General features: G+C 37.7%; 2 protein-coding genes across 5 annotated transcripts in view; both read left to right on the forward strand.

Annotated features, from left to right (window-relative positions):
* The window catches only part of RABGAP1 (RAB GTPase activating protein 1), a 161,533-nt gene that overhangs the window by 71,546 nt on the left and 66,211 nt on the right, over positions 1 to 23,776 (forward strand). For all 4 annotated transcript variants that reach the window (XM_040225081.1, XM_040225080.1, XM_040225082.1 and 1 more), the window contains one exon: positions 2,576 to 2,726. In XM_040225081.1, the coding sequence (XP_040081015.1) occupies positions 2,576 to 2,726 (151 nt within the window). The remainder of the gene's footprint in view (positions 1 to 2,575; positions 2,727 to 23,776) is intronic.
* GPR21 (G protein-coupled receptor 21) lies at positions 15,907 to 22,063 on the forward strand. The gene is made up of 2 exons (XM_040225088.1): positions 15,907 to 16,252; positions 16,674 to 22,063. Exon 2 carries the CDS (start codon positions 17,067 to 17,069, stop codon positions 18,114 to 18,116), a length of 1,050 nt encoding a protein of 349 aa, XP_040081022.1. The 5' UTR covers positions 15,907 to 16,252; positions 16,674 to 17,066; the 3' UTR covers positions 18,117 to 22,063.

Consider the following 23,776-nt stretch of genomic DNA (forward strand, 5'->3'; position numbering starts at 1 on the left):
TTATCTCACTCCTTCAAATACGTTAACTAACTTTTCATCTGTCTCACCTATCTTCAGGATATTTATAACTGTTTTTTGCTGATTTCACTCATGTCTTTAGAAATAATAATATAGTTTCTCTTCTTCAGTTTATTTTGTCATTATTTTTTCTTCATCATTGTATGTGTTTTACGATAGGAATCCTCACCGTGTCATGAAATTTTAGGGCCTGGTAGACCTGGCTTCAGGTCCTACCTCTCCTGTTTCTAAGCTGTATGATCTTGGGCAGGTCACTGAACCCTTGAGAATCTGTCTTCATTTGCAAAATACAAGTCTGTAGAACCACCATGCAGGATTATTGTAGGTTAAGAATAACAGATGTTGTAATGGTAGGAATCACAGTAAGAAGTAATAGATTTACTCTGTGCCCAGTACTATGCTAAGTTATGTGCTCTCTTTCAACTATAATAACCTTATGAAATAGTATCCATTTTTATAGATGAGGAAACTGGCTGAGATTAAGTCAACAATTCTAGTCAGTAAACAGCAGGCTCAGAATTTTTAATACATTCAGGTCTGATTCCAAAACTGGTTTATTTAACTCTACATTAGATTTTAGTGTCAGTGTTTATAATAAACATACCTTTGTGCTCTAATTCTCCAAGTTCGTTTTGATAAGAGTTTTAGTGGCTAAGAGAACTAATGTCAGTAATAAAATGGTTGGCTGAATTATTATCAGTGACAAAGTTATTCTGAAAATGATTTTACCAATATAAATCAAGCTTGTGTTATCAAATAATTCTAGGGTTAGTTTTTTTTTTTTTTTTTTTAAGAACCAAATATAAATATTTAGGCTTTGTGGCCAATAGACTCTGTTGCACCTACTCACCTCTGCTGTTGCAGTGTGAAAGCAGCCATAGACAATACATAAATAAAAATGGCTTGTGTCTCAGTAAGAGCTGGTTTACAGACATACATGGTGAGCCAGATTTGCCCCATAGGCCATAGTGTGCCGATCCTTGGATTAGATAACAGAACTACTTTAGTCCTTTCTACTTCCAGCTCTTCAACTTATATATATATATTTCCCCCCCCCAAGCAAAGCCAAAACTATGTTAAACTGTCTCTAGCTCTTGTATTATGGTGCTAGCATCATCACAGATTTAATAACTTTTAAATGTACTGTGCTTCGTTCTGCTGGAGTTCTGGGAGAATTTTGAGAAAAGTCTCAAGACCTTTCTGTACAATATTTTGATAGTGATCATTTTGTACCAGTAAAGTGAAGTTGCTCAGTCGTGTCCAACTCTTTGTGACCCCATGGATGGTAGCCTACCAGGCTCTTTTGTCCATGGAATTTTCCAGGCCAGAGTACTGGAGTGGGTTGCCATTTCCTTCTCCAGGAGATCTTCCCGACCCAGGGATCCAACCCATGTCTCCTGCATTGTAGCCAGACGCTTTACCATCTGAGCCACCAGGGAAGTCCTGGTAACTTGTGCTTAAATCTGATAGCCACAGAAATTCCTCCATGTCAGAATCTTGCTTTACTCAGTAATGGTGGCTCTCAAATCACAAAGCAGCTGTGATATAACAGAGCATTCATTGAGCTTGAATCTACCTCAGTCTCTTAAACAACTTCCCTGAACTTCTTTCTCCATCTGTAGAACTGGAGATACTACCACATACCTCAAATGGTTGTTGTGAGGATCGAATAACATTAAATGCAAAAGCACTTTGTAAGTTAATACCAATACTTCTAAAAATTCTTTTTCAAGATGTTTTATTTCCCCCAGTAAAAGTATTTTAGGGAATTCCCTGGCAGTCCGGTGATTAGGACTTTGGGCTTCCACTGCAGGGGGCAGTGGGTTTGATTCCTGGTCTGGGAACTCTTGCCTGGAGAATTCCATGAACAGAATAGCCCAGCAGGCTGCAGTCCACGAGGTCACAAAGAGTCGGACACGACTGAGTGACTTTCATCATCATCTGAGAAATAAGATCCTGCATGCTACAGCCCCCCACCAAAGAGATGTCTTATTCCCCCCATTTTGTAGATGAAATAAATGAAGCTCCAACACTTTAGTAACTTGTTTTGATAATATAACAGTACAGTAGAAACTTCTATCAATCATAGTTATTCAAAAAAATTTACTTAAATCACCATAAAAACTGCTGAAAGCATTTATGTTTATGTTTATTCTTACTTAGAACAAATGTTTACCTAAAACATAAAAATATACAGTTTACTTATCAATTTTGATGCAGAGCAGAGCTCTTACCTTTAGCTGTGTGTCCACTATTGAGAATTTTGCTTTGTTTTTCTTGCATAAGCCACAACCATAAAGCTATAGTTTCCAGTTCTGATTTTTATTTTAAATTAGACCAATAACTTAGAGACACGTAAGACTCAGTTTGACTTCAGAATTTTTTTCTCCACCCAATCTTTTACAGTTATATTGGCCACGTCTAGTTCTAGGCTTTTTTTCTTTATTAATGTTTTTTATTAAGTCTTTATATATCGTTTAGTTTAGCTTTCCTAAAAGTAACGCTCTTTTAAAAGCTCTGTCTTTTATGCACTTACAGCTTATGGCTTTGTTTTTAGGCATCTCAACTTGAGTGTGAGGCCAAAGCAGTTGTCATCCTTAGTAAGAAGCGGTGTTCCTGAAGCTCTTCGAGGAGAAGTCTGGCAGCTCCTAGCAGGTTGTCACAACAATGACCACCTGGTAGAAAAATACCGAATTCTCATCACTAAGGTAAGGGGATGATAATTCAGCTTCAGCATTAGTTCTTTCAGAATTCTACTATTAAAAGATTATTCTGTCTATTCACTTACCAAGAATTTTATGTAATTCCTTTAACATAAGAATAGAACTTTCAGACTTCTGGCTCATAGTTATTTCCAGGGTTGGCACAAAGAAGGCATAGGTTTTCTTCCTTCCTTTTCACCTCAGAGGCAAAAGATGGCCTCTGCCCTTTGTGTATAGGTCAGTTGTGCTGTGCTGTGTGTAAAAACTTTATTTTAATCCTTTTCACACTTCCCAGAAATGTGCTGTTTGTAAGTAAAGGCCTAGTCCTATTTTTTTTTTTTTACAATTGAAAGAACATGGTTCTGTCATCCTAAACCATATTCCATTTCAGTTCATTCCTCTAAATTGAATTCTCAATTTTTATGGTATCCCCTTCTCAAGTTGATGAATTCCTCAAGGTTTTGCAAGTGAAGCAACACAACTATTCTTTGTACAGGCATGCAAAAATTTAATTTTCTGCCAGGTTAGGCAGTGGTTTGTGCCTTTTGCACCCATGTTACTGGTTTTAAGCTTTGCTTTTGTTTTCTAAAACTCTTGAAATCTTCATCTTTAGGAAGCAGTTTCTTTGGTGGTATACAAATTTCAAACCTGAGTTATGAATGAACTGCTCAGAACTCTCAATAATATATGAGAATTTTTCAATGTGACAAAGTAGTAGGACTTCTTTTAAAAATATATTAAAACCTTATGAGAAGTGAATATTACTGATACAAAACTTTTTTTTTAATACTTTGTAGGTAAGTATAGAATTCAAACATGAAGTCAGACCTTTCCTCACCAGAAAAATGACTTTTATTTGCTCAAAATATTTTTCCTCAAGAAAAATGTTCTCAAGAACTAATGTTCTGATTCCCTTTATTGTGTCAGTGTAGTTGTTTAACCCGCTATATTGAGTGCCTATTATAATCTCAGTGTTGGAGCTATGAAGTCAAACAAAAGCGGTTAACATAAGTTGTGTGGTAATCTGGAAAAGCACAGTAGAAACCATCAAAAGGAGTGACTAATTCCGCATGGGGGGGTAGGAAGAGTGTTTATCAGGAATATAATGTTTAAGATGGGTTTCAGAAAAGACCTTACCAAGCGTGAAAGGATGGCAGAGTGTTGTACTCGTAGTATCATTGGAAACATGGAAGAACAGGGTATGCGATGTGTGAGAGACTAGCAAAGGTACAGCTAGTTCATTTTTTTCTTTTGTTTGCACGTCCTGTTAGGTAATTGTAACATTTTGAAGTCCTTTGAAATGTTTGGCCAAAAATAATTTCTTAAGTATTTTTGGTGTGGGTACTCATACAGATAATTTAAAGACATGGAATATTCTCTTTTTGTGGTTCCATGAAAATGGTGATACCTGTTTCTCAAAGAAGAACCTGGTAGTTAGATGATGTGTTAAAAGATCAGCTCTTAACAATATCTGATACATTAGATTAATGTTTTATATATGCTGGTGTCATGTGCTTTATATTTCACATTAAACTTACTGTCATGTGGATGGTAGAAACTAAAAAACTTTCTAAAAGAGGTATATTAAATTGCTGACATGTAATCAGAATATGCAAGTTATTTAACCATCATAATATTGGTTGATGCTGTTTTGTTTTATTCTATAGTGTTACATAGCTTAGATATAAGATATATATTGGCTATATCTATAAAACTAGGATTTTCTGTCTTCCTAGAAATAGTTATCACTGTAATTGACATTTTAAAATTTTCTCTGATTTTTTTTTTTGAGTCGTAAAACTAAATATTTTTAAATTTATTTCTACAGCAAGCTGTGATTTACATAGGCTAAAATACACAAATTTACAGCTCAATGACATTTTACATATTAATACACTGCTCTGGGAAGAATATGTCCATCACTTCAAAAAGTTATTTTTGTCCCTGTCTAGCTGTAACCACCCCTCCTCCAGCCCTGAAAAACCAGTACTGTGTTCTGACTTCTCTGTCCCTAGATTAGTTTTGATTGTTCTTGAACTTCATTTAAAAACAATGATGCAGTTGTGGAGCATGTACTTGTTTGTATCTGACTTTTTCTGCTCATCCATTTTGGGAGTGTATCAGTAGTTTTTTGTTTTTTGTTTTTAAGATTTTTAAAAATTCATTTTTGGCTGCAATGGGTCTTCGTTGCTGCATGCAGGCTTTCTCTAGTTGTGGTGAGTAGGGCTACTCTTCTGGTTGCGGTGCTTGGGCTTGTTGGTGGGGTGGCTTCTCATTGTGGAGCGTGGGATCTAGAGCACAGACTCAGTAGTTGTGGCCCACTGGCTTAATTGGTCTAAGACATGTGGGATCTTCCTGGACCAGGAATCAAACCCACATCCCCTGCATTGGCAGGCAGATTCTTAACCACTGAACCACCAGGGAAGTCCCAGTAGTTCGTTTTTTACTCGTTTTCATTTTTTTTCGTTGCTGCAAATATTCCATTGTAGGAATAAATCACACTTTAAAAAATATATTCTGGTATTATAGATGTTTTGTTTCTTGTTTTAGCTTTTATAAAGTTGCTGTGAACATTCTTGCATATAACAGGTGCTGTGATCTGAAGGTGTCCTTTAAAATTCATGTTGGAACTTAACCATTATACCAAGGTGATATTGAAAAGGTAGGGCCTTCAGGAGGTGACTCGATCATGAGGGCAGAATCCTCGTGCTAGGGTTAGCACCCTTATAAAAGAGTCAAGGGAAGCTCCCTCCTCACCTTCCACATGAGGACACAGCTAGGAGTTGTCAGTGTGCCACCCAGAAGGGAGCCTTCACCTGAGCCCAGCTGTGTGGCACCCTGATATTAGACTTCCAGCCTCCAGAATGGTGAGCAATGAAATTCTGCTGTCCATAAGCCATCCATTCTGTGGTATTTTGTTGTAGAAACCCAGATAGACTAAATCAGTGCAATTTTTTATTCAGTCATTCTATTGCTATGCATTTATTTTGTTTTCAGTTTCTAAATGATGTTTACTAAATGGCCTTACACATGTTCCAAATCTTTGACTTTTATGGAATAGTCTCAGTAGTGTGGTTACTGGGTCAGAGGGTAATACGTTTTTTAAACTTGCTATTTAATTTTTGTATTTAATTTACTTATATCCAGCTTGCTCCTCTGAAAGGCTGTGGCAGTTCACGGTTCCACCAACAATGTCGGAAAATGCCAATTAACCCATATCCCAGGCAGTATTTGATATCACTATAATTTTTGCTGTCAGAGGATGTAAATGATGCCATTATGTCTTTAGTTTGCAATTCCCTGACTACAAGTAAACATGAGTGATTTGCTCTTCCATGCATTATCTCTTTGTATTCTTTGTATATTTTTCTATTAATTGTAAGATGTCAGTTTGTGAGTACTTTATGTGATTACCTATATTAATTCTTTGTAACTTCATTATACTTTTCTAGAATTTTAGATTTATATTGACTTCATAGTTTTATGCCATACAAAACATTTTCAGTTTTTATGTAGAAAATTGCATCTTGGTTGAGGTTTATCCTACCTCGAGATTTTGTAAATGTACTTTCCAGCATTTCCTTGTGAGATTTTTATTGTATGTGTTACATTTGTACATCTTTAATCCATCTGGAGTTTATTTTTGTACATGGCATATGATAGCAGTCCAATTTTACTTTCTCCCAGATGGCTAACCAGTTGTGCTACTTCTATTTTCCTACTGAGTAGAACTACCATCTTTGTTATATCTTGAATTCTCATACACGCTGGAATTAATTTCTAGCTTGTTCAATTTGATGTTTATGTGTTCCTGTATACCAGTACGGTTTTGGTTTTGCTTAGAGACTTTGACTTATGTTCTATTATCTGGTAAAGCAAGTCTTTTTCTTCATTGTTTCCCAAAACATATTTTTCTTACCTATTTTTGCATATGTAATTTTCCATATAAACTTTAAAGTCATTTTCTCCAGTCTCACCATCATCCTGTAAGATTATATAAGGATTCTAGTTTGAATTACATTTAATTTATATATTAATTTAGGTTATAAGTTACATTGTTATAATATCTTTACATCTGGGAATATAGTATGTCTTTCCATTTGCCCAGATCTTATGTTTGTTAAGACTTCTTTCATATATGTTTTATTCCTCTTTAGTTAAATTTATTCGTAAGAATTATCTTAGAGTGTTCTTGCTATACCAAATGGAATTTTTTTTTTCTGATTTCCATTTATAAATAGCTAATTGCTACAATAGAGAATAGACTTTTTTTTAATTCTCTATCCTTGTACTTCTTGGTATTTTGATGAATCCTCTTGTTTATACTAGCATCCTTTGAGATTTTCAGGTATATGATAATAGCAAAAACAGTTTCACTTCTTTTTTCACTGTTTATGCAGGTTGCTAAATTTTTCTGTTTTTATATTTGATAGAAGCATAAAGACAGTGTTTAATGATGATGGTGATAAGTAGCATCACTTTTGAGTTCCTGATTTTAATTAAAATGATCTTAGTTTTTCAGACTTCTGGAAAGCATGCTTATTCAGTTGGGTTACTTTTTTTTTTGTAAGAACTTTTTATTTTATTTAAGTAAGTGATTTTATTCTATCCAGAGTTTGCTTTTTCTAATTAGGAATGTCTACTGAAATATCTACCAGCCTTCCCTGGTGGCTCAGATGGCAAAGAATCTGCCTGCAATACAGGCGACCCAGGTTCCATCCCAGGGTCGAGAAGATCCCCTGGAGGAGAAAATGGCTAGCCACTCCAGTATTCTTACCTGGAGAATCCCATGGACACAGGAGCCTGGAAGGCTGCAGTCCGTGGGGTCTCAAAGAGTTGAACATGACTGAGTGACTACCACACACACTGAAATTTTATGAAGGAATTTTTCAGCACTTAAATATGATTTTCTTTAATTTGTTGATGAAGTAGGTATGTTATCAACATATAATAGACTTCTTGATATTGAACTACCTTTGGCTTCATGGAATAAATTTCTGTAGACCAAATACTCCTCGATTCTTTGTTTTCTTTCCCCACTGGTCTTGATAGAGGATTTCTCAACCATAGTCTCTAGTTAGAACTTGTCAGACACAGGGAGGGGAAACTAGTAAATAAGCCACTCATATGGCCTCACACATACAGTGTATGACATACAGTGTCAGACTTTATTTTTGGGGCTCCAAAATCACTGCAGATGGTGACTGCAGGCATGAAATTAAAAGACACTTACTCCTTGGAAGGAAAGTTATGACCAACCTAGATAGCATATTCAAAAGCAGAGACATTACTTTGCCAGCAAAGGTCCATCTAGTCAAGGCTATGGTTTTTCCAGTAGTCATGTATGGATGTGAGAGTTGGACTGTGAAGAAGGCTGAGCACCGAAGAATTGATGCTTTGGAACTGTGGTGCTGGAGAAGACTCTTTGAGAGTCCCTTGGACTGCAAGGAGATCCAACCAGTCCATCCTAAAGGAGATCAGTCCCGGGTGTTCTTTGGAAGGACTGATGCTAAAGCTGAAACTCCAATACTTTGGCCACCTCATGGGAAGAGTTGACTCATTGGAAAAGCCCCTGATGCTGGGAGGGATTGGGGACAGGAGGAGAAGGGGATGACAGAGGATGAGATGGCTGGATGGCATCACTGACTCGATGGACGTGAGTTTGAGTGAACTCCAGGAGTTGGTGATGGACAAGGAGGCCTGGCACGCTGCAGTTCATGGGGTCGCAAAGAGTTGGACACGACTGAGCGACTAAATTGAACTGAACTGATGGCCTCTCTTACTCCCAGCTGTAAGATTTACAGCTCCTTAGTTCTGATAAGTCAAATAAGTTGGAATTTAGAATGGAGGAAAAATAGGGCACTTTCTGGTTTCCAACTTCCAGAAGCATCCTCTGGTCCTTTCTTTTGGTTATTTTTCACCTTTTATATCAATAACTCTATTTTGTTTTGCTTAGTACCAGAAATTTACATCAAAAGGCTGCCTTAAAGGATTCTTTTAATAAGAGAATAATGAAATAGCAACCTATTCTGATGTTTCTCTTTCCTTCCGTTAGTCAGCTTTGTCTTCTCTGAAGTCTGTTTGCATTGTTTTCTCTAGTTATTTTAGTGGCGAGTATTTTGACGTGAATTTCAGGCTTTTATCCAGAACCTAAACTATTAGTAAGCCCAGATAATCGATATTTACGTTTCTGATTGTCCAAAGGAGGCCTTTGGACATTTTACCAGTCTGGAAAATTTTAATTTGAATATCTAATTATGATTTCATTATTTTACAGATTGTTCTAATTAAAAATCTTTCTAGTGGTTTTGATAATAGTTAAGGATTCAATAAGGTTTAATGATGAGAACCTCCTGTTGATACTAAACAAAAAGGTAGCAAGTTAGCAAATAAAGCACTGGCCATGAAGTTAGGAAGCCTGGGTACTAGTGTCAGCTCTGCCACTGGCTTATATGAACTCAAATGAAGTTCTGCACCTGTGACTATTAATTTCCTTTTCTGTGAAATGAAGTTGCTGAAGTAAATGGTTGAGCTGCTTTTAAGCATTCTGGAAAAATGAAATAGCATGTTTGGACCTGCCCCCAAAATAGCCCGTGATTCTACTATTTCACAATTCAATACCCTTGCTGTCTGATTTTGTAAGGAAATAGATTGCCGGGGGACTTTTAGAACTTTATTATCTGTTCCCATATAGCAGTTGCTGGAGTAGGCCTGCTGTAGTTTTGAATGTTCATGTCTCCCCAAAGTTCATATATTGAAATCCCTAACACCCCTACCCCCAACAGTGTGATGATGTTTGGAGGTGGGACCTCATGAATGGGATTAGTATCCTTATAAAAAAAGACCCTAGAAAGCTCCCTTGCCCCTTCTGCCCTGTGAGGACACAGTGTGAGATATCTGTGGGTTCTCACCAGATACTGGATCTACCACCACCTTGGTCTTGGACTTTTCAGTCTCCAGAATTATGAGAAAATGTGGTGTTTGTAGGCAGTTTAGTCTGTGGTATTTTTGTTATAGCATTCTAATGGTCTAAAACACTGTTCCTTTTGTGAAAGTAATTTTTAAGTCTCCACATCCCGTCTTGGTAAATTCATGTACCCCCTTGAGTTTCTGTAAGTCGTATCTGTCCAGGCAGTTTTCAGGATCTTTTTATGTTATGAGAGTATAATTCAGTTTGGTATGCAGCAACCTAATAATTACCAGTGAATTAAGTTGTTGTCATACTAGAATTTTACTTGAAAGGTCTTCCCTTCCAAAAACAGAATTGCCTGTTGTAATATAGGTATTTCTTATTCAGTCAGTCAGAAATACCTTTGAAAGCCTGCTGTGTGTTAAGGTCTTACGAACATGCCCGTGAATAAAATGTACCTGTTCTCTGGTTTAGGGGAATCTACACTCTAAAGTAGACAATTAACTAACAATTGCAATAAAGTTGCATGAGGGTTATAAATAAGAAAATACATATTGTTGTGCAGCAAATGACAAGAATTTTTCATCTAAGAGTTCAGAAAGGTCTCTTGTTCATAAATTATCGAGGGAGGGTGATTATTGGGATAGGATAGGGGGACTGCATGGCATGTGTGGAGTTAAAAGTTAAAAACATGTTCTCAAGGATGAGAAAGAGCTTGGCAGTTTCATAGTGTATGAAAGTAGGTGGGTAGGAGCCAGATCTTAGAAAGCTTAAATAAGGCATATTTAATACCTCAGGCAATAGGAAGTCATTTAAGCATTTTAAGAGGCAAATCATATATTCAGGTTTGGAAAGCAGTATGCAGAGTGATTTAGTCTGTCCATCTAAAGGTGGATTGTCTTGATTCAAATCCTGGTTCTATATTTAGGCCATTGACGTTGGGTGATTTAGCATTAAACTTTTGTTTCCTGTGTGTAAAATAGTATAATAATAATGTCTTATTTGTTGAGTTGTTAGTTTTATGTACTTAGTGCAACAAAACACTTAATACGATTCATAGCCCCTGATAAAGTATAATCAATCTGATTTCAGTATTGACCCATCTGGTGATGTCCATGTGTAGAGTCTTCTCTTGTGTTGCTGCTGGAAGAGGGTGTTTGCTATGGCCAGTGCCTTCTCTTGGCAAAACTGTTAGCCTTTGACCTGGTTCACTTTGTACTCCAAGGCCAAATTTGCCTGTTACTCCAGGTAGCTCTTGACTTCCTACTTTTGCATTCCAGTCCCCTATAACAAAGAGGACATCTTTTTTGGGTGTTCTAGAAGGTCCTGTAGGCCTTCATAGAACTGTTTAACTTCAGCTTCTTCAGCATTACTGGTTGGGGCATAGACTTGGATTACTGTGATATTGAATGGTTTGCCTTGAAAATGAACAGAGATCATTCTGTCGTTTTTGAGATTGCATCCAAGTACTGCATTTCGGACTTTTGTGAACTGTGATGGCTACTCCATTTCTTCTAAGGGATTCTTGCCCACAGTAGTAGATATAATGGTCATCTGAGTTAAATTCACCCATTTCAGTCCATTTTAGTTCACTGATTCCTAAAATGTCATTGTTCACTCTTGCCATCTCCTGTTTGACCACTTCCAGTTTGCCTTGATTCATGGACCTAACATTCCAGGTTCCTATGCAGTATTGCTCTTAGAGGATCAGACCTTGCTTCCATCACCCATCACATCCACAACTGTGTGTTGTTTTTGCTTTGGCTCTGTCTCTTCATTCCTTCTGCATCTATTTCTCCTCTCTTCTCCAGTAGCATATTGGTCACCTGCCAACCTGGGGAGTTCATCTTTCAGTGTCATAACTGTTTGCCTTTTCATACTGTTCACGGAGTTCTCAAGACAAGAGTGCTGAAGTGGTTTGCCATTCCCTTCTCCAGTGGACCATGGTTTGTCATAACTCTCCACCATGACCCATCCATCTTGGGTGGCCCTACATGGCATGGCTCATAGTTTCATTGAGCTAGACAAGGCTGTGGTCCGTGTGATCAGTTTGATTAGTTTTCTGTGATTGTGGTTTTCATTCTGTCTGCCCTCTGATGGATAAAAGCTTCCTGATGGGAGAGACTGACTGAGGTGGAAACTGGGTCTTGTTCTGATGGGTGGGGCCAAGTTCAGTAAATCTTTAAACGGGCGGGGCTGTGTTCCCTCCCTGTTGCTTGGCCTCAGGCCTCCTTGAAATGAAGTGAAGTGAAATGAAGTCCCTCAGTTGTGTCTGAGTCTTTGCAACCCCATGGACTGTAGCCTACCAGGCTCCATCCATGAGATTTTCCAGGCAAGAATACTGGAGTGGGTTGCCATTCCTCCTCCTTACCTGAGGCCAAACTATGGTGAAGGTAATGAAGACAATGGCAACCTCCTTCAAAAGGTCCCATTCAGGCACTGCTGCACTCAGTACCCCCAACCCTGCAGCAGGCCACCACTGACACTCATGGGCAAAAGTTGATGTTTTTCTGGAACTGTCTTGCTTTTCAATGATCCAGTGGATGTTGGCAATTTGATCTCTGGTTCCTCTGCCTTTTCTAAGTCCAGCTTGAACATCTGGAAGTTCACAGTTCATGAATTGTTGAAGCCTGGCTTGGAGAATTTTGAGCATTACTTTGCTAGCATGTGAAGTATGAAGTGAAGTCGCTCAGTCATGTCTGACTCTTTGCGACCCCATGGACTATAGCCTACCAGGCTCCTCAGTCCATGGGATTTTCCAGGCAAGAGTACTGGAGTGGGTTGCCATTTCTTTCTCCAGGGGATCTTTCCGACCCAGGGATCGATCCTGGGTCTCCCGCATTGTAAGCGTGTGAGATGAGTGCAGTTGTGTGGTAGTCTGAACATTCTTCGGCATTGCCTTTCAGTGGGATTGGAATGAAAACTGACCTTTTCCAGTCCTGTGGCCATTGCTGAGTTTTCTAGATCTGCTGGCGTATTGAGTGTACCACTTTCACAGCATCAACTTTTAGAATTTGAAATAGCTCAACTGGAATTTCATCACCTCCACTAGCTTTGTTAAATATTAACAATTTTACATGGTTCATCAAGTTACATTGTCATTCTGTAAGGATTTGCCATCAGAGTCCATTATGAATAAACTGAGTACCAAGGACTGTCTGAAGGCATGTTGCAGTGATGACGTTAGGCCAAATGGAGCTGAGCCCTATGAAGCAGGTGATTTAACATGGCATCATCTGTTCATCGTGACTCTGGGAGGACATCATACAGCCAGGTTTTTGTTAGTTTTACCAAAGATGACATGTTATATATTACTTCGGCTGTCTTTTTTATCTGATTATAAAAATAGCACATAGAAATTAGCAAATTCACAAAACATAAAACCATAAAGAAAAATCATTTGTAATCCCATTATCCAATGAAAATTAAAATTGATTTTTAATGTATTTTCTTTCAGTCATATATATACATCATGCAACTACATTATTTTAAAAGGGAAATGTTTGGATGAATTTTTGTGAAGACATAGATTTATTGCTTTTCCTTATTATTAATAATTTCTCTCATCTACAAAAAGTTGTTTCTTTTAATCCAAAATAAAACATGTAACTCTTAACTGATTATTTTTATTTAGTTTCTAGTATGAATATTTTGAAGGCTTCCCAGGTGGCAGTGGTAAAGAATCCGCCTGCCAATGCAGGAGATGAAAAAGATGCGGGTTTGATCCTTGGAGTAGGAAATGTCAACCCGTTCCAGTATTCTTGCCTGGAGAATTCCATGGACAGAGGAGCCTGGTGGGCTTCAGTTCATGGGGTCACAGAGTCAGGAATCAACTGAGTGACTGAATACGTGTGCTCACATACACACAAATATTTTGATTATAGCTGCTCCTAGGGTGGTTTTATTAAAACAGAAACAAAATTGAAAGCTCTACTGTTTTACTAATGGTATTGTAACAGCTTGTTGGTTTCGTTGCATTTTTATAACATTATTAGTTCTTTAAAGCTATCAGTTAATGTAACAGCTGTTTTTATCCACATAACTACCTAGCTGTATGCATGAGAAACCTGAGATGGAGTAAGAGAATGAGTTACAAGTAGGTAGAAAACTGTGGACTCTCAGCTTCAGCAAATGGTTTTTCCATTTATTGAAATGTAAGTCTCAGAAATTCTTTTTTAAGTCAATATTTATTAAGCACCCAAAACAGGGAGATCAGAAATAAAGTCTACATCAAATGTAGAGAGTAGTGAGTAATCTGGTTTCGCTGGAGGGCAAGGTATTTGGGGGATTTGGACTAGTGAGATCAGACTGGAAAGTCATTGGGAACCATAGACTCTGCTTGCATAATGGAGTTCATAATAATCCTAATAAAACATGTGCTGATGGATGAATAGATTAGAAAAATAAACAAGAAGAGAAGTACCGAAAATATTTAATGATAGCCCCAAATATTAAAAACTAAAAGGGGAAATGAATTTGAGAACCATTATAGAAATAGATTCCCAAGATATAAGTAAGAATGGTATATTAAGGGAGAGAGTGGTCAAGGCAATTCCCGAGTTCATACCTGAGTGCCTGGGGAAATCTCAGGGAAAAAAAGAGGTTTATTCGGTAGGAAAAATGTTTTTAATTGTTGGATGTGCTATGGTTGAAGTCTCTATAAGACATCCAAGTAGAAGATGTGTGACCAGTAGGCAAATTGTAGATGGAAAAGAGAACTCAGGAGTGAAATCAGGTCTGGAGACATAGAGAAGTTACCTGTCTAATGGGAATAATTTTTTTAATGCCAGATCATCATTCCTTCTTGCCTACATATGTACTGTCTCAGTGTATTTGAGGAATGCAGGGCAGCAGTGTATCCAGATGACTGTTGTTACCACCCTTAGAGCTAGGCAGTCACAGTGAGAGAGGGCACCTTAGGATTCAGAAGAGCCCAAGCCTCAAGCAGCACAGCATGACTGGTGGGAAAACACAGACTATTTAGGAAGGCTGTTTGAGTTGTATGAGAAGAAAGTAAAATTATATACCTCCTGTTTTTTAGATGTTGGTAAGCATTTTGTGTATACTATTTGCTTTATTTCTCAACAATCTCATGAAATAGAGTATGATCTTCATTTTGAAGGTGATGAAACTGAAGCCAAGAGAAGCTAGGTGATAATAGAGCAAGGAAGCAAGGATTTGAACCAGATGGGAGTTCAGTGTTTTGGGTTTTTTGACATACTTTGCCATCTTTTCCAGTAAGACCTGTCAATTAAGCTATCAAACTTATGCTTAATAGGCTTTTTTAGTTCTTTGCCTTCATGTAATAAGCACAGTGCTTCAGATCTTAAAATGTAATTGAATTCTGATGGTGAGTAACCATTGCCTGTAGTGAGAAAGCATGTGTGTGAAGCAAACAAAAAGTTGGATCTCATAATATACATCTCCATCCCAGTATGCACACCTTCTGAAATGTTTTCAGATGTCAACATTTGTTTATTTTACTTTACTGAGTTATGTGAAACTTTACTTAGAAGAATGAACTGAGAGACCAAAGATACCTGGAAGAAAAGATACTAAAAATACACAATTAACTAAAAATTGTCATAATTTGACACTCCCAGTTAGCTGAAAATTGTGCTCATTTGACATCATCTGAAATGCCACAGTACAATCCCAGTTTGTGTTAGTAGGCACAGACAAGATTGTGTGTTCTAAGATACAAAGCTAGTTTGTACCATGAAACTTGCTGCAATTATGGGTGCATTTACTTGCCCATCTTTTGTTTGTATATGTACCACTTCACAGCAAACTAGAAGCAAGGTATGACATCTCAACCAGACGATAGTGTTAAATATAGGAACAGTGTAATTCTTTGTGTGTGCTATTTCTGCAGTATTTGGAATGGATGGGATTTTTTTTTTTTTCTTTTAAAGACCTAATTTTTAAATTTGCTTGTTATTTTGGTCATGTTTCTTAAAACTGATCCGTATATAGTGAATCATGAGAAGAAATTAATGCCAAATATGTAGCCTTCTAGCTAGAACTTCTGGTGCTGGATTTTGATTCTTCAGTTGTCATGCACTGTTAACATACTTTCATTCTTTAACATTGTTCTTTGTTCTGTGAGAAATGCTACAAGAAAATAGGAATTTCCTCTCACCATTACCCCTCTGGCAGTGTGTTTCGGTCTAATTCCTGGCTTGCACTCAGTCCTGGTTACTACCTCCTCTTCTTACTGGCAGTCTAAATTCTGCTCATCTATGAAGGGCGGGGGGGGGGGGGGGGGGAGTTCCAGACCGACGAGGAAACAGCTTTTAGACGCTGCACTGCAGGCATATTAAGTTATCCCCCCACTGTGCAGTCTGGAAATCGGGGAGAATTTCTCTGGCAGTGAATTCTAATGAGCTGCTAAAGATGCCAGAGCGTGTGCACGCACCCGGGCGTTTTCTTCTTTCCCCTCCCCCGCCTCTTCCTTTTCCCAAGCCCCCTCTTCTCCCTATTTCTCCTCCTCCTCCTTTATCCCCTCCCTCTGTGTCTCAGTTCTGCAGTAAACGAGGCTGAGGCACATTCCTGCTTTGCAAGGCTTTCTGCTAAGGATGTTCTGGGGCTTTTGTTTGGATTGCAGCATGCAGAATTTCAGGTAATACTCGGAAATTGAGCTAGATAGATCAATGCTATTGAAGTGTTTTCTAAGAGGCAAAATATTACATTGGATACAATATAAAAAATTAAGTTATCTTGGCTAATTTTATTAGTGGTAATTAAATGGTATAAGTAGATTCCTTTTCTCCCCTGAAAAGCTCAAAAGAAAGGAAATGGGGTTAGATTGATCTGACTGGCGATTGATTTTGCTTTATGTTGGTCATGAAAGCCTGCTGTTGCTGCACCTCCTCTGTAAAGTAAGAACCGTTTATGTGGGGGTGCTGCTGAGGGTAGGCAGGAATAGTTGACCTGGGTGGGTGGGATGGAGTGGGAGGTGGGATACCAGCCTGAGCTAGCCAGGTTCTTGATTAGGGCATTGGATACAAAATGTAAAACGCTCTCTCCTTTTCTTCTGTCAGCTGTTCAGAGGAGACTCATTACAACTCTTGCTGAAGTCCTAGCCTTCCTCCCTTCTCTTCTGCCCCTGCCCCCCACCCTCACTGGCGGAAGACCTTGTACCCAGAGTTTGCCTTACTCCCCTGGCGCTATGTGTATGGTAAACCTGGTACTATGGCCGCATCTGGGACTGGCCAGACAACTGCTGCTGGTTCTCCCTATTCCAAGAAGGATTTAAAGGGGAATTACACTGCAGGCAATGCACCAGAGCAGCAGCATCGCGAGCTTGGGGACTAAGGCTCCTCGGGCATTATTGCAGACACACAGAGCTGACCGCAATGACAGCAGCTGCTCCTTTGAACTGTTGGCAGCAGCCAAGCGGCAGCATGAAGTGAAAGATCACTCCTGAGCTCAAGATGAACTCTACCTTGGATGGTAATCAGAGCAGCCACTCTTTTTGCCTCTTGGCATTTGGCTACTTGGAAACTGTCAATTTTTGCCTTTTGGAAGTATTGATTATTGTCTTTCTAACTGTGTTGATTATTTCTGGCAACATCATTGTGATTTTTGTATTTCACTGTGCACCTTTGTTGAACCACCATACTACGAGTTACTTTATCCAGACTATGGCATATGCTGACCTCTTAGTTGGGGTAAGCTGCCTGGTCCCTTCTTTATCACTCCTCCACCACCCGCTGCCAGTAGAGGAGTCCTTGACTTGCCAGGTATTTGGTTTTGTAGTATCAGTTCTGAAGAGTGTCTCCATGGCCTCTCTGGCCTGTATCAGCATTGATAGATATATTGCTATCACTAAACCTTTAACCTATAATACCCTGGTTACGCCCTGGAGACTACGTCTGTGTATTTTCCTGATTTGGCTATATTCCACCCTGGTCTTCCTGCCTTCCTTTTTCCACTGGGGCAAACCTGGATATCATGGAGATGTGTTTCAGTGGTGTGCGGAGTCCTGGCACACCGACCCCTACTTCACCCTGTTCATCGTGATGATGTTGTATGCCCCAGCAGCCCTCATTGTGTGCTTTACCTATTTCAACATCTTCCGCATCTGCCAACAGCACACAAAGGAAATCAACGAAAGGCAAGCCCGCTTCAGCAGCCAGAGTGGGGAGACTGGGGAGGTGCAGGCTTGTTCTGATAAGCGTTATGCCATGGTCCTATTCCGAATTACTAGTGTATTTTATATCCTCTGGTTGCCATACATCATCTACTTCTTATTGGAGAGCTCTACTGGCCACAGCAACCGCTTCGCATCCTTCTTGACCACCTGGCTTGCTATTAGTAATAGTTTCTGTAACTGTGTCATTTATAGTCTTTCCAACAGTGTCTTCCAAAGAGGACTAAAGCGCCTATCAGGGGCCATGTGTACTTCTTGTGCAAGTCAGATGGTAGCTAAGGACCCTTACACAGTTCGGAGCAAAGGCCCTCTTAATGGATTTCATGTCTGAAGTGGTTCAAATATTGAGTTGCTGTGTGTTGTGTGTGTGTGTGTGTGTTTCCTTTTTATCTTTTTGTATTTCTAGTTCTCTGGGAAATATGGGACAAAATAATTTAATAATTTGGTTCTAAGCAATAGCTAACAAGTGATCCATCCAAAATACCTTGTTAAGTTTGCAGAAATGATTTTTTTTAATGCTTTTAAATGAGAAAAATCAGGACCATGAGGATAAATTGCTGTTCATAATGTCATGGAAGTAACTGTATTTCTCAGACTTAAAAATGAATAAAGCCATATCTAACACCTCTCCAGCTGGCATGACTGAACCTGGTTGTGAAAAGCGTCAGCATTTTTCAAAGTCTTTGTTTTCTTGTTGCTTTTCTGGGTTCTTTCTAGCTGTTTAGGCTTCATGTACAATTGATTTAACAGGGAATATTAAAATACAGTGATGAATTAACTGTATAGTAATTCAGTGGTGAATTCTTCATGTATGTCAAAGTATAACTATGCTGCAGGTTTCCACACTGTTGTTCAGAAAGCCGAATGTTTTGTCTTATTCTCTTGAGAAAATTCTCAATGCAGTGAATAATGTGAAAACTTAAACATTAATTTTAAATTTGTGTGTTGAATCGTGAAGCAAAAGTGCAGTCAAATTATATAATTTATATAAAAAACTAAGATATATTTTGTGCCATCCTTCACTGAGACCTAAAGAGATGTATGTACTGAAAGTGATTGTGTTCTAGTATTTTTGCCCATGCCTTTGTGTATGTGTGTGTTAAGAATATTTGAATTGAGTTAGATTTTTCTTTTATAGCCAAATGCATTTTAATAACCTGAAAAATAATTAAATGATAGGCTGATGGCTGCCACTTTTATAATGGTGAAAATACATATCTTTACTTTCTCTGCTCTTTTTATCTAGAGACCTTTTGAAATATTAGAATATCAGGAAGAAAAGCGTCCTAAGCAACTTGAGTCAGAAAATACACTATACATTTAGCTAGTTCTTTTTTTTTTTTTAATAGAAGGCATTGATTGAGATGTTCTCTTTGTAATTAAATGGAATCAGCTAATCAAGTAGTGACTAATTCTTTTTCAAAGCATTCTTTCAGCTAGTGTTAAGAAATCCATATTTAGTGTTAAGGAATGAGAGAAGTTCTGATTAAATCTCCATTGCTATTCTCTTTCTGGGAAAAAAAGAAACATCGTTGGGTTACAGTTCATTTGCTCAAATAGGCTTTTTTTTTTTTCCCCCAGCCAAAATACTAGCAAGATCTATAGAATTAGTAATTGAGAGTGCTGTGTATTTGTATGTATAGTGCTATTTTGTTTCTCAAAGTGGTTATGTTTAGAGCAAGAGGTTTATTTTTCTAAAAGGAAAGAAGGATTTCCCAGCAGCTCCAGGCATAAAGTATTTCCTCTGCTTTCTGCTGGTTTTAATGTTTTAGAAGTCTTCAGGGAACTTACATGATCTCTGCCTTTGGCTAGATGTTGTAATAGAAATGTGACAATGGTGTTCAGTGAGATGGAAGATAGAAGAAAGCAAAGGGAAATGGGTTAAAGTGGATTTTTGAGTCCAGGGAAGGACATGGATATTTATAAAACAGGCAGATATGGTTTGGTTTTCCATCATTATGTTAGAAAACCTCTTACCCCCATTTGAAATAAAGGATAACATTCTTACGATGTTAGATTTTAGAGATTTGATTTTAACTTCAAAGTCATTCTACTTAAGCGTTTTTATTTTTAAGACAACAAGTATTAGCATAAACATTTAAACTTCAGATTCTGAGTTCTTCCCAAAAGCTTGAAAATTTGGTTCTAAATTATTTCAAAATTTAGAACTCATATTGAAATTGTGAGTTATGTTAACAGTGGCTTTGTTAAGTTGCCATTGAAGTAGAAAACCTTTTCTGTTAGATTCTGAAAAATAGCTGTATATAATTTCCCTTTATATAAGTGGCACAGATTTTTAATTTCCCCTTTTCACGTATATATTAAAGAATGTAAACTGTTCAAATTGGCACAGTTTGCTTGTCAGTTTTTAGTTCTGCCAATATGGTAATCATAAAGATTAATTTTTATAGAAAACTGATGTCAAACCTACTAATTAGTCAGTTAGCATCAGTGTTTGCTTTTGGGAGGACTGAGCCCTTTTAATTTTTTCTTGCAGTAGGGTTCTGTCTTAGAGAAAACAGGTTTTTGGTAAAGATTTTGTGGAAATTTTATGGAGATGAGGAAATCTGTTTAATTTTCTGGAAATGGCTAATCACACTGATATTATAATGACTGGAAAGGCAACAGTTCTTCTAATAAGAGCTTTTGTTAATAGATTTTTATATTTTTGCCCTAATACCAAATTTAGATGTTGTCAGAGGTTCCCCCTCCCCCAGATTAGAACCTCTATCAATGTCTCAGCCTAAAACTAAAGTAGAAATTAAGTAGATAGAGTAATTTTAAAGAAAAAGCCCCACCACCACTACCCCACCCTCCATGAGGCTTGCTTAATATCTGGTGTCTTTCCAGCTTATCTTGTCATCACTGGACCTTGTAAACGCTAAGGTTTCTTCCAGGTATCAATTCTGTTCTCATATTCATTATCTATACTGCTTTTAAATTTTTGTTTTCTTGTGGTATGTGCATGCTGGGGAGATGTGTCTGGATACAATCATACAGTCTTAGGGCAGTTTCTGTGTGATACATTTGCAGTTCATATGTATTTATATGTAACCTTTTCATCCTGGCCTATTTGTTGCAACATTTAATGATGTTTTGTTTAAATACCAGTCTTAACTGGTTGAGAATGAGAAAAAGTATTAGAGTCAATCACCCTAGGCTTTGGCAAGACAGCCTATTTAACTTTATATGGTATATGACTGATATCGGAGGAAGTGTAAGCTTTTTGTGATTGTGTTGAAATTATTTCATAGGAAATTTAAAAATAAGACTGTACTAATTGTATCTGTAATTGTGTTTTTAATACAATGATTTCACTGAAAGTGTGTTTTTTGCTCTTAGAGTGGAAAAGCAATTACAAAAGGACAATTAGTCCACTTTAATGAAAAAATTGTCTTACAGCAGAATGGTTATTTCCATTTTTCATGGACCAGTTAGTTCTTACCCTAAATCCCATTTTGAAAAGGATTTTCTTTAAGGTTTATTGCTGGCTAAATACTTTTTTGAGCCTTTTAAATGACTTTTCCTTTTTACTTGAATAATGGTCTCAGTATTTTAAGGATTGGGAAAACTTGAATTTTTTTGTACTATTAAATGCATTTACTCTTCACCTCTTTGAACTTGAAAATGAAGCAACAGGGTTATGAGTTCCCAGGTAGTATAGTGATTTCTGGGAGTTTCCTCAGCTTTTCAGGTTTGATTAAAACATTGGCTTTTGATGATGTTGTAGGACTTTTACTGACTTTGTTTTTGTATCATAGAAGACTTGTGAAATAAATTATTGACAAACCAGAATTTATTGCTGTATGAGGAGATTTGGGGAAGTTTAAGGATGGGGAGAATCATGGAATTATGAAAAAATTTTAAAATTTTACGAATGACTTCCTTCGTAAGTCATTTGTGTTGATTTTTGTGTACTTTTTCCATTTCAGGTTAAAGTTTTATATTAAATATACATATTATTAATATATTTTGCAGACCCAAGGAATGTTCTAGACTATAAATGAGTAAATCATTTGTCTTTTCTTCAAAATTTAGGTAATAAGGGAATCATGATATGTAAAATGAACTCTGAACAGAGAATCTGTGATTCTGTTATTAAACTAATTGACACATTTTGTAAGGGCTAGTGGCTTCTCTGAGCACTTAGTTTCTTCTATTTATAATAATCCTTTCATCCTTCACAGGGTTACCTTGAGGACTGAATTAGATAATGGATGTAAAAGAACTTTGTAATATGTAAAGTGCTTTGCAAATAAAAATGAATACTATTATTTATCTGCCATAGTTTTATATCTAAGGAAGTTTTACATATTGGTGTGTTATTACCCCACGTAAGATCTTTGAAAGCCCACATTTAAGTAGAGGCATGATAAATTCTCACCTTTCTAAAATGACAATAGCTTTCAACATAAAATTCAACATAAAACTATTCCATTTACTCCCTTTACTTGTTTCTAAAGTCTCTAAAGCTAGGTTCAGTGTCTCTTCATACCTTTATCCCCCAAATCTAACATGGGACCTGGCTTAGTGTGTAAGGTTTGTTAAGTTTTACAGAACTAATGAATGACCCTTTCTAATGATCACTTCTCGTCATTATAGAGCATAACTTCTTGACATTATAGAGCAGTGATGGTCAAAGGATATCCCGAAGCCCATTAGCGGTTTTTCATATGGTCAAGGCCATTCTAGACTCTAAATAGTAAACATCTCTCTTTGTACCAAGAACTAGTGCGGGAATGTGTGTGATTTATATCCTAGGTAACTTTACTCCTGGAAATTCAGTAGCCTTGGCCAACGGACCTTTTGTTATTGTTATTTAGTTGCTAAGTTGTGTCTGACTCTCTTAGGACCCCATAGACTGTAGCCCACCACCAGGCTCCTGTGTCCATGGGATTTCCCAAGCAAGAATACTGAAGTGGGTTGCCATTTCCTTCTCCAGAGGATCTTTCTGACCCAGGGATCATATCCACATCTCCTGCACTGGCAGGCAGATTCTTTACCACTGAGCCACTAGGGAAGCCCCAGGGAATTTAATGGTCAGACTGCCAGTTTCTCACAGTATGTACAAGATTTTGGCTTTAGATCAACATAAGGTATGCTGTAAAAATCAGCCACAATGAAAGAAGCACAATAGAATAGGACAGCTTGGTGAAAGAAATTGTTCTGGTTCTTTGGTTTTGCTTTTTTTTCCCTCTTAGTCTTTACCACTTTTCCATCTTTCCTTCCTTTTTTTTCTTAACACACGATTGGTCATGTATTCAGACTGAAGTGCTTATGGTACTGCTATTGATGTTCAGTCGCTAAGTCGTGTCCGACTCTTTGTGACCCATGGACTGCAGCACAAAGGCTCCTCTGTCCTCCAGTGTCTCCCAGAGTTTACCCAACTTCATGTCCATTGAGTCGGTGACGCTATTTAAGCATCCTATCCTCTGCCACCTCATTCTCCTTTTGCCTTTAATCTTTCCCAGCATCAGGGTCTTTTCCAATGAGTCGGCTCTTCGCATCAGGTGGCCAAAAAGTATTGGAGCTTTAGCATCAGCATCCGTCTCTCCAATTAATATTCAGGGTTGATTTCCTTTAGGATTGACTAGTTTGATCTCTTTGCAATCCAAAGGACTCTGAAGAGTCTTCTCCAGCACCAGAGCCTCAGTTTTTTGGCACTTAGCCTTTTTTATGGTCCAGCTCTCACTTCTGTACATGAATATTGGAAAAATCATAGCTTTGACTATATGGATCTTTGTCGACAAAGTGATGTCTCTGCTTTTTAATATGCTGTCTAGGTTTATCACAGCTTTTCTTCCAAGGAGCAAGCGTCTGTTAATTTCATGACTGCAGTCACTGTCCGCAGTGATTTTGGAGCCCAGGTAAAGAAAATCTGTCACTGCTTCCAATTTTTCTTCTATTTGCCACAAAGTAATGGGACCAGATGTCATGATCTTAATTTTTTTAATGTTGAGTTTCAAGCCAACTTTTTCACTCTCTTCTTTC

Source organism: Oryx dammah, unplaced genomic scaffold (assembly GCF_014754425.2).
Source record: "Oryx dammah isolate SB20612 unplaced genomic scaffold, SCBI_Odam_1.1 HiC_scaffold_25, whole genome shotgun sequence".
NCBI classification, from domain to species: Eukaryota; Metazoa; Chordata; class Mammalia; order Artiodactyla; family Bovidae; genus Oryx; species Oryx dammah.

Bases quoted from the DNA above. Each gene is read 5' to 3' on its own strand.
- GPR21 (XM_040225088.1), top strand. From the start codon at position 17,067: ATGAACTCTACCTTGGATGGTAATCAGAGCAGCCACTCTTTTTGCCTC.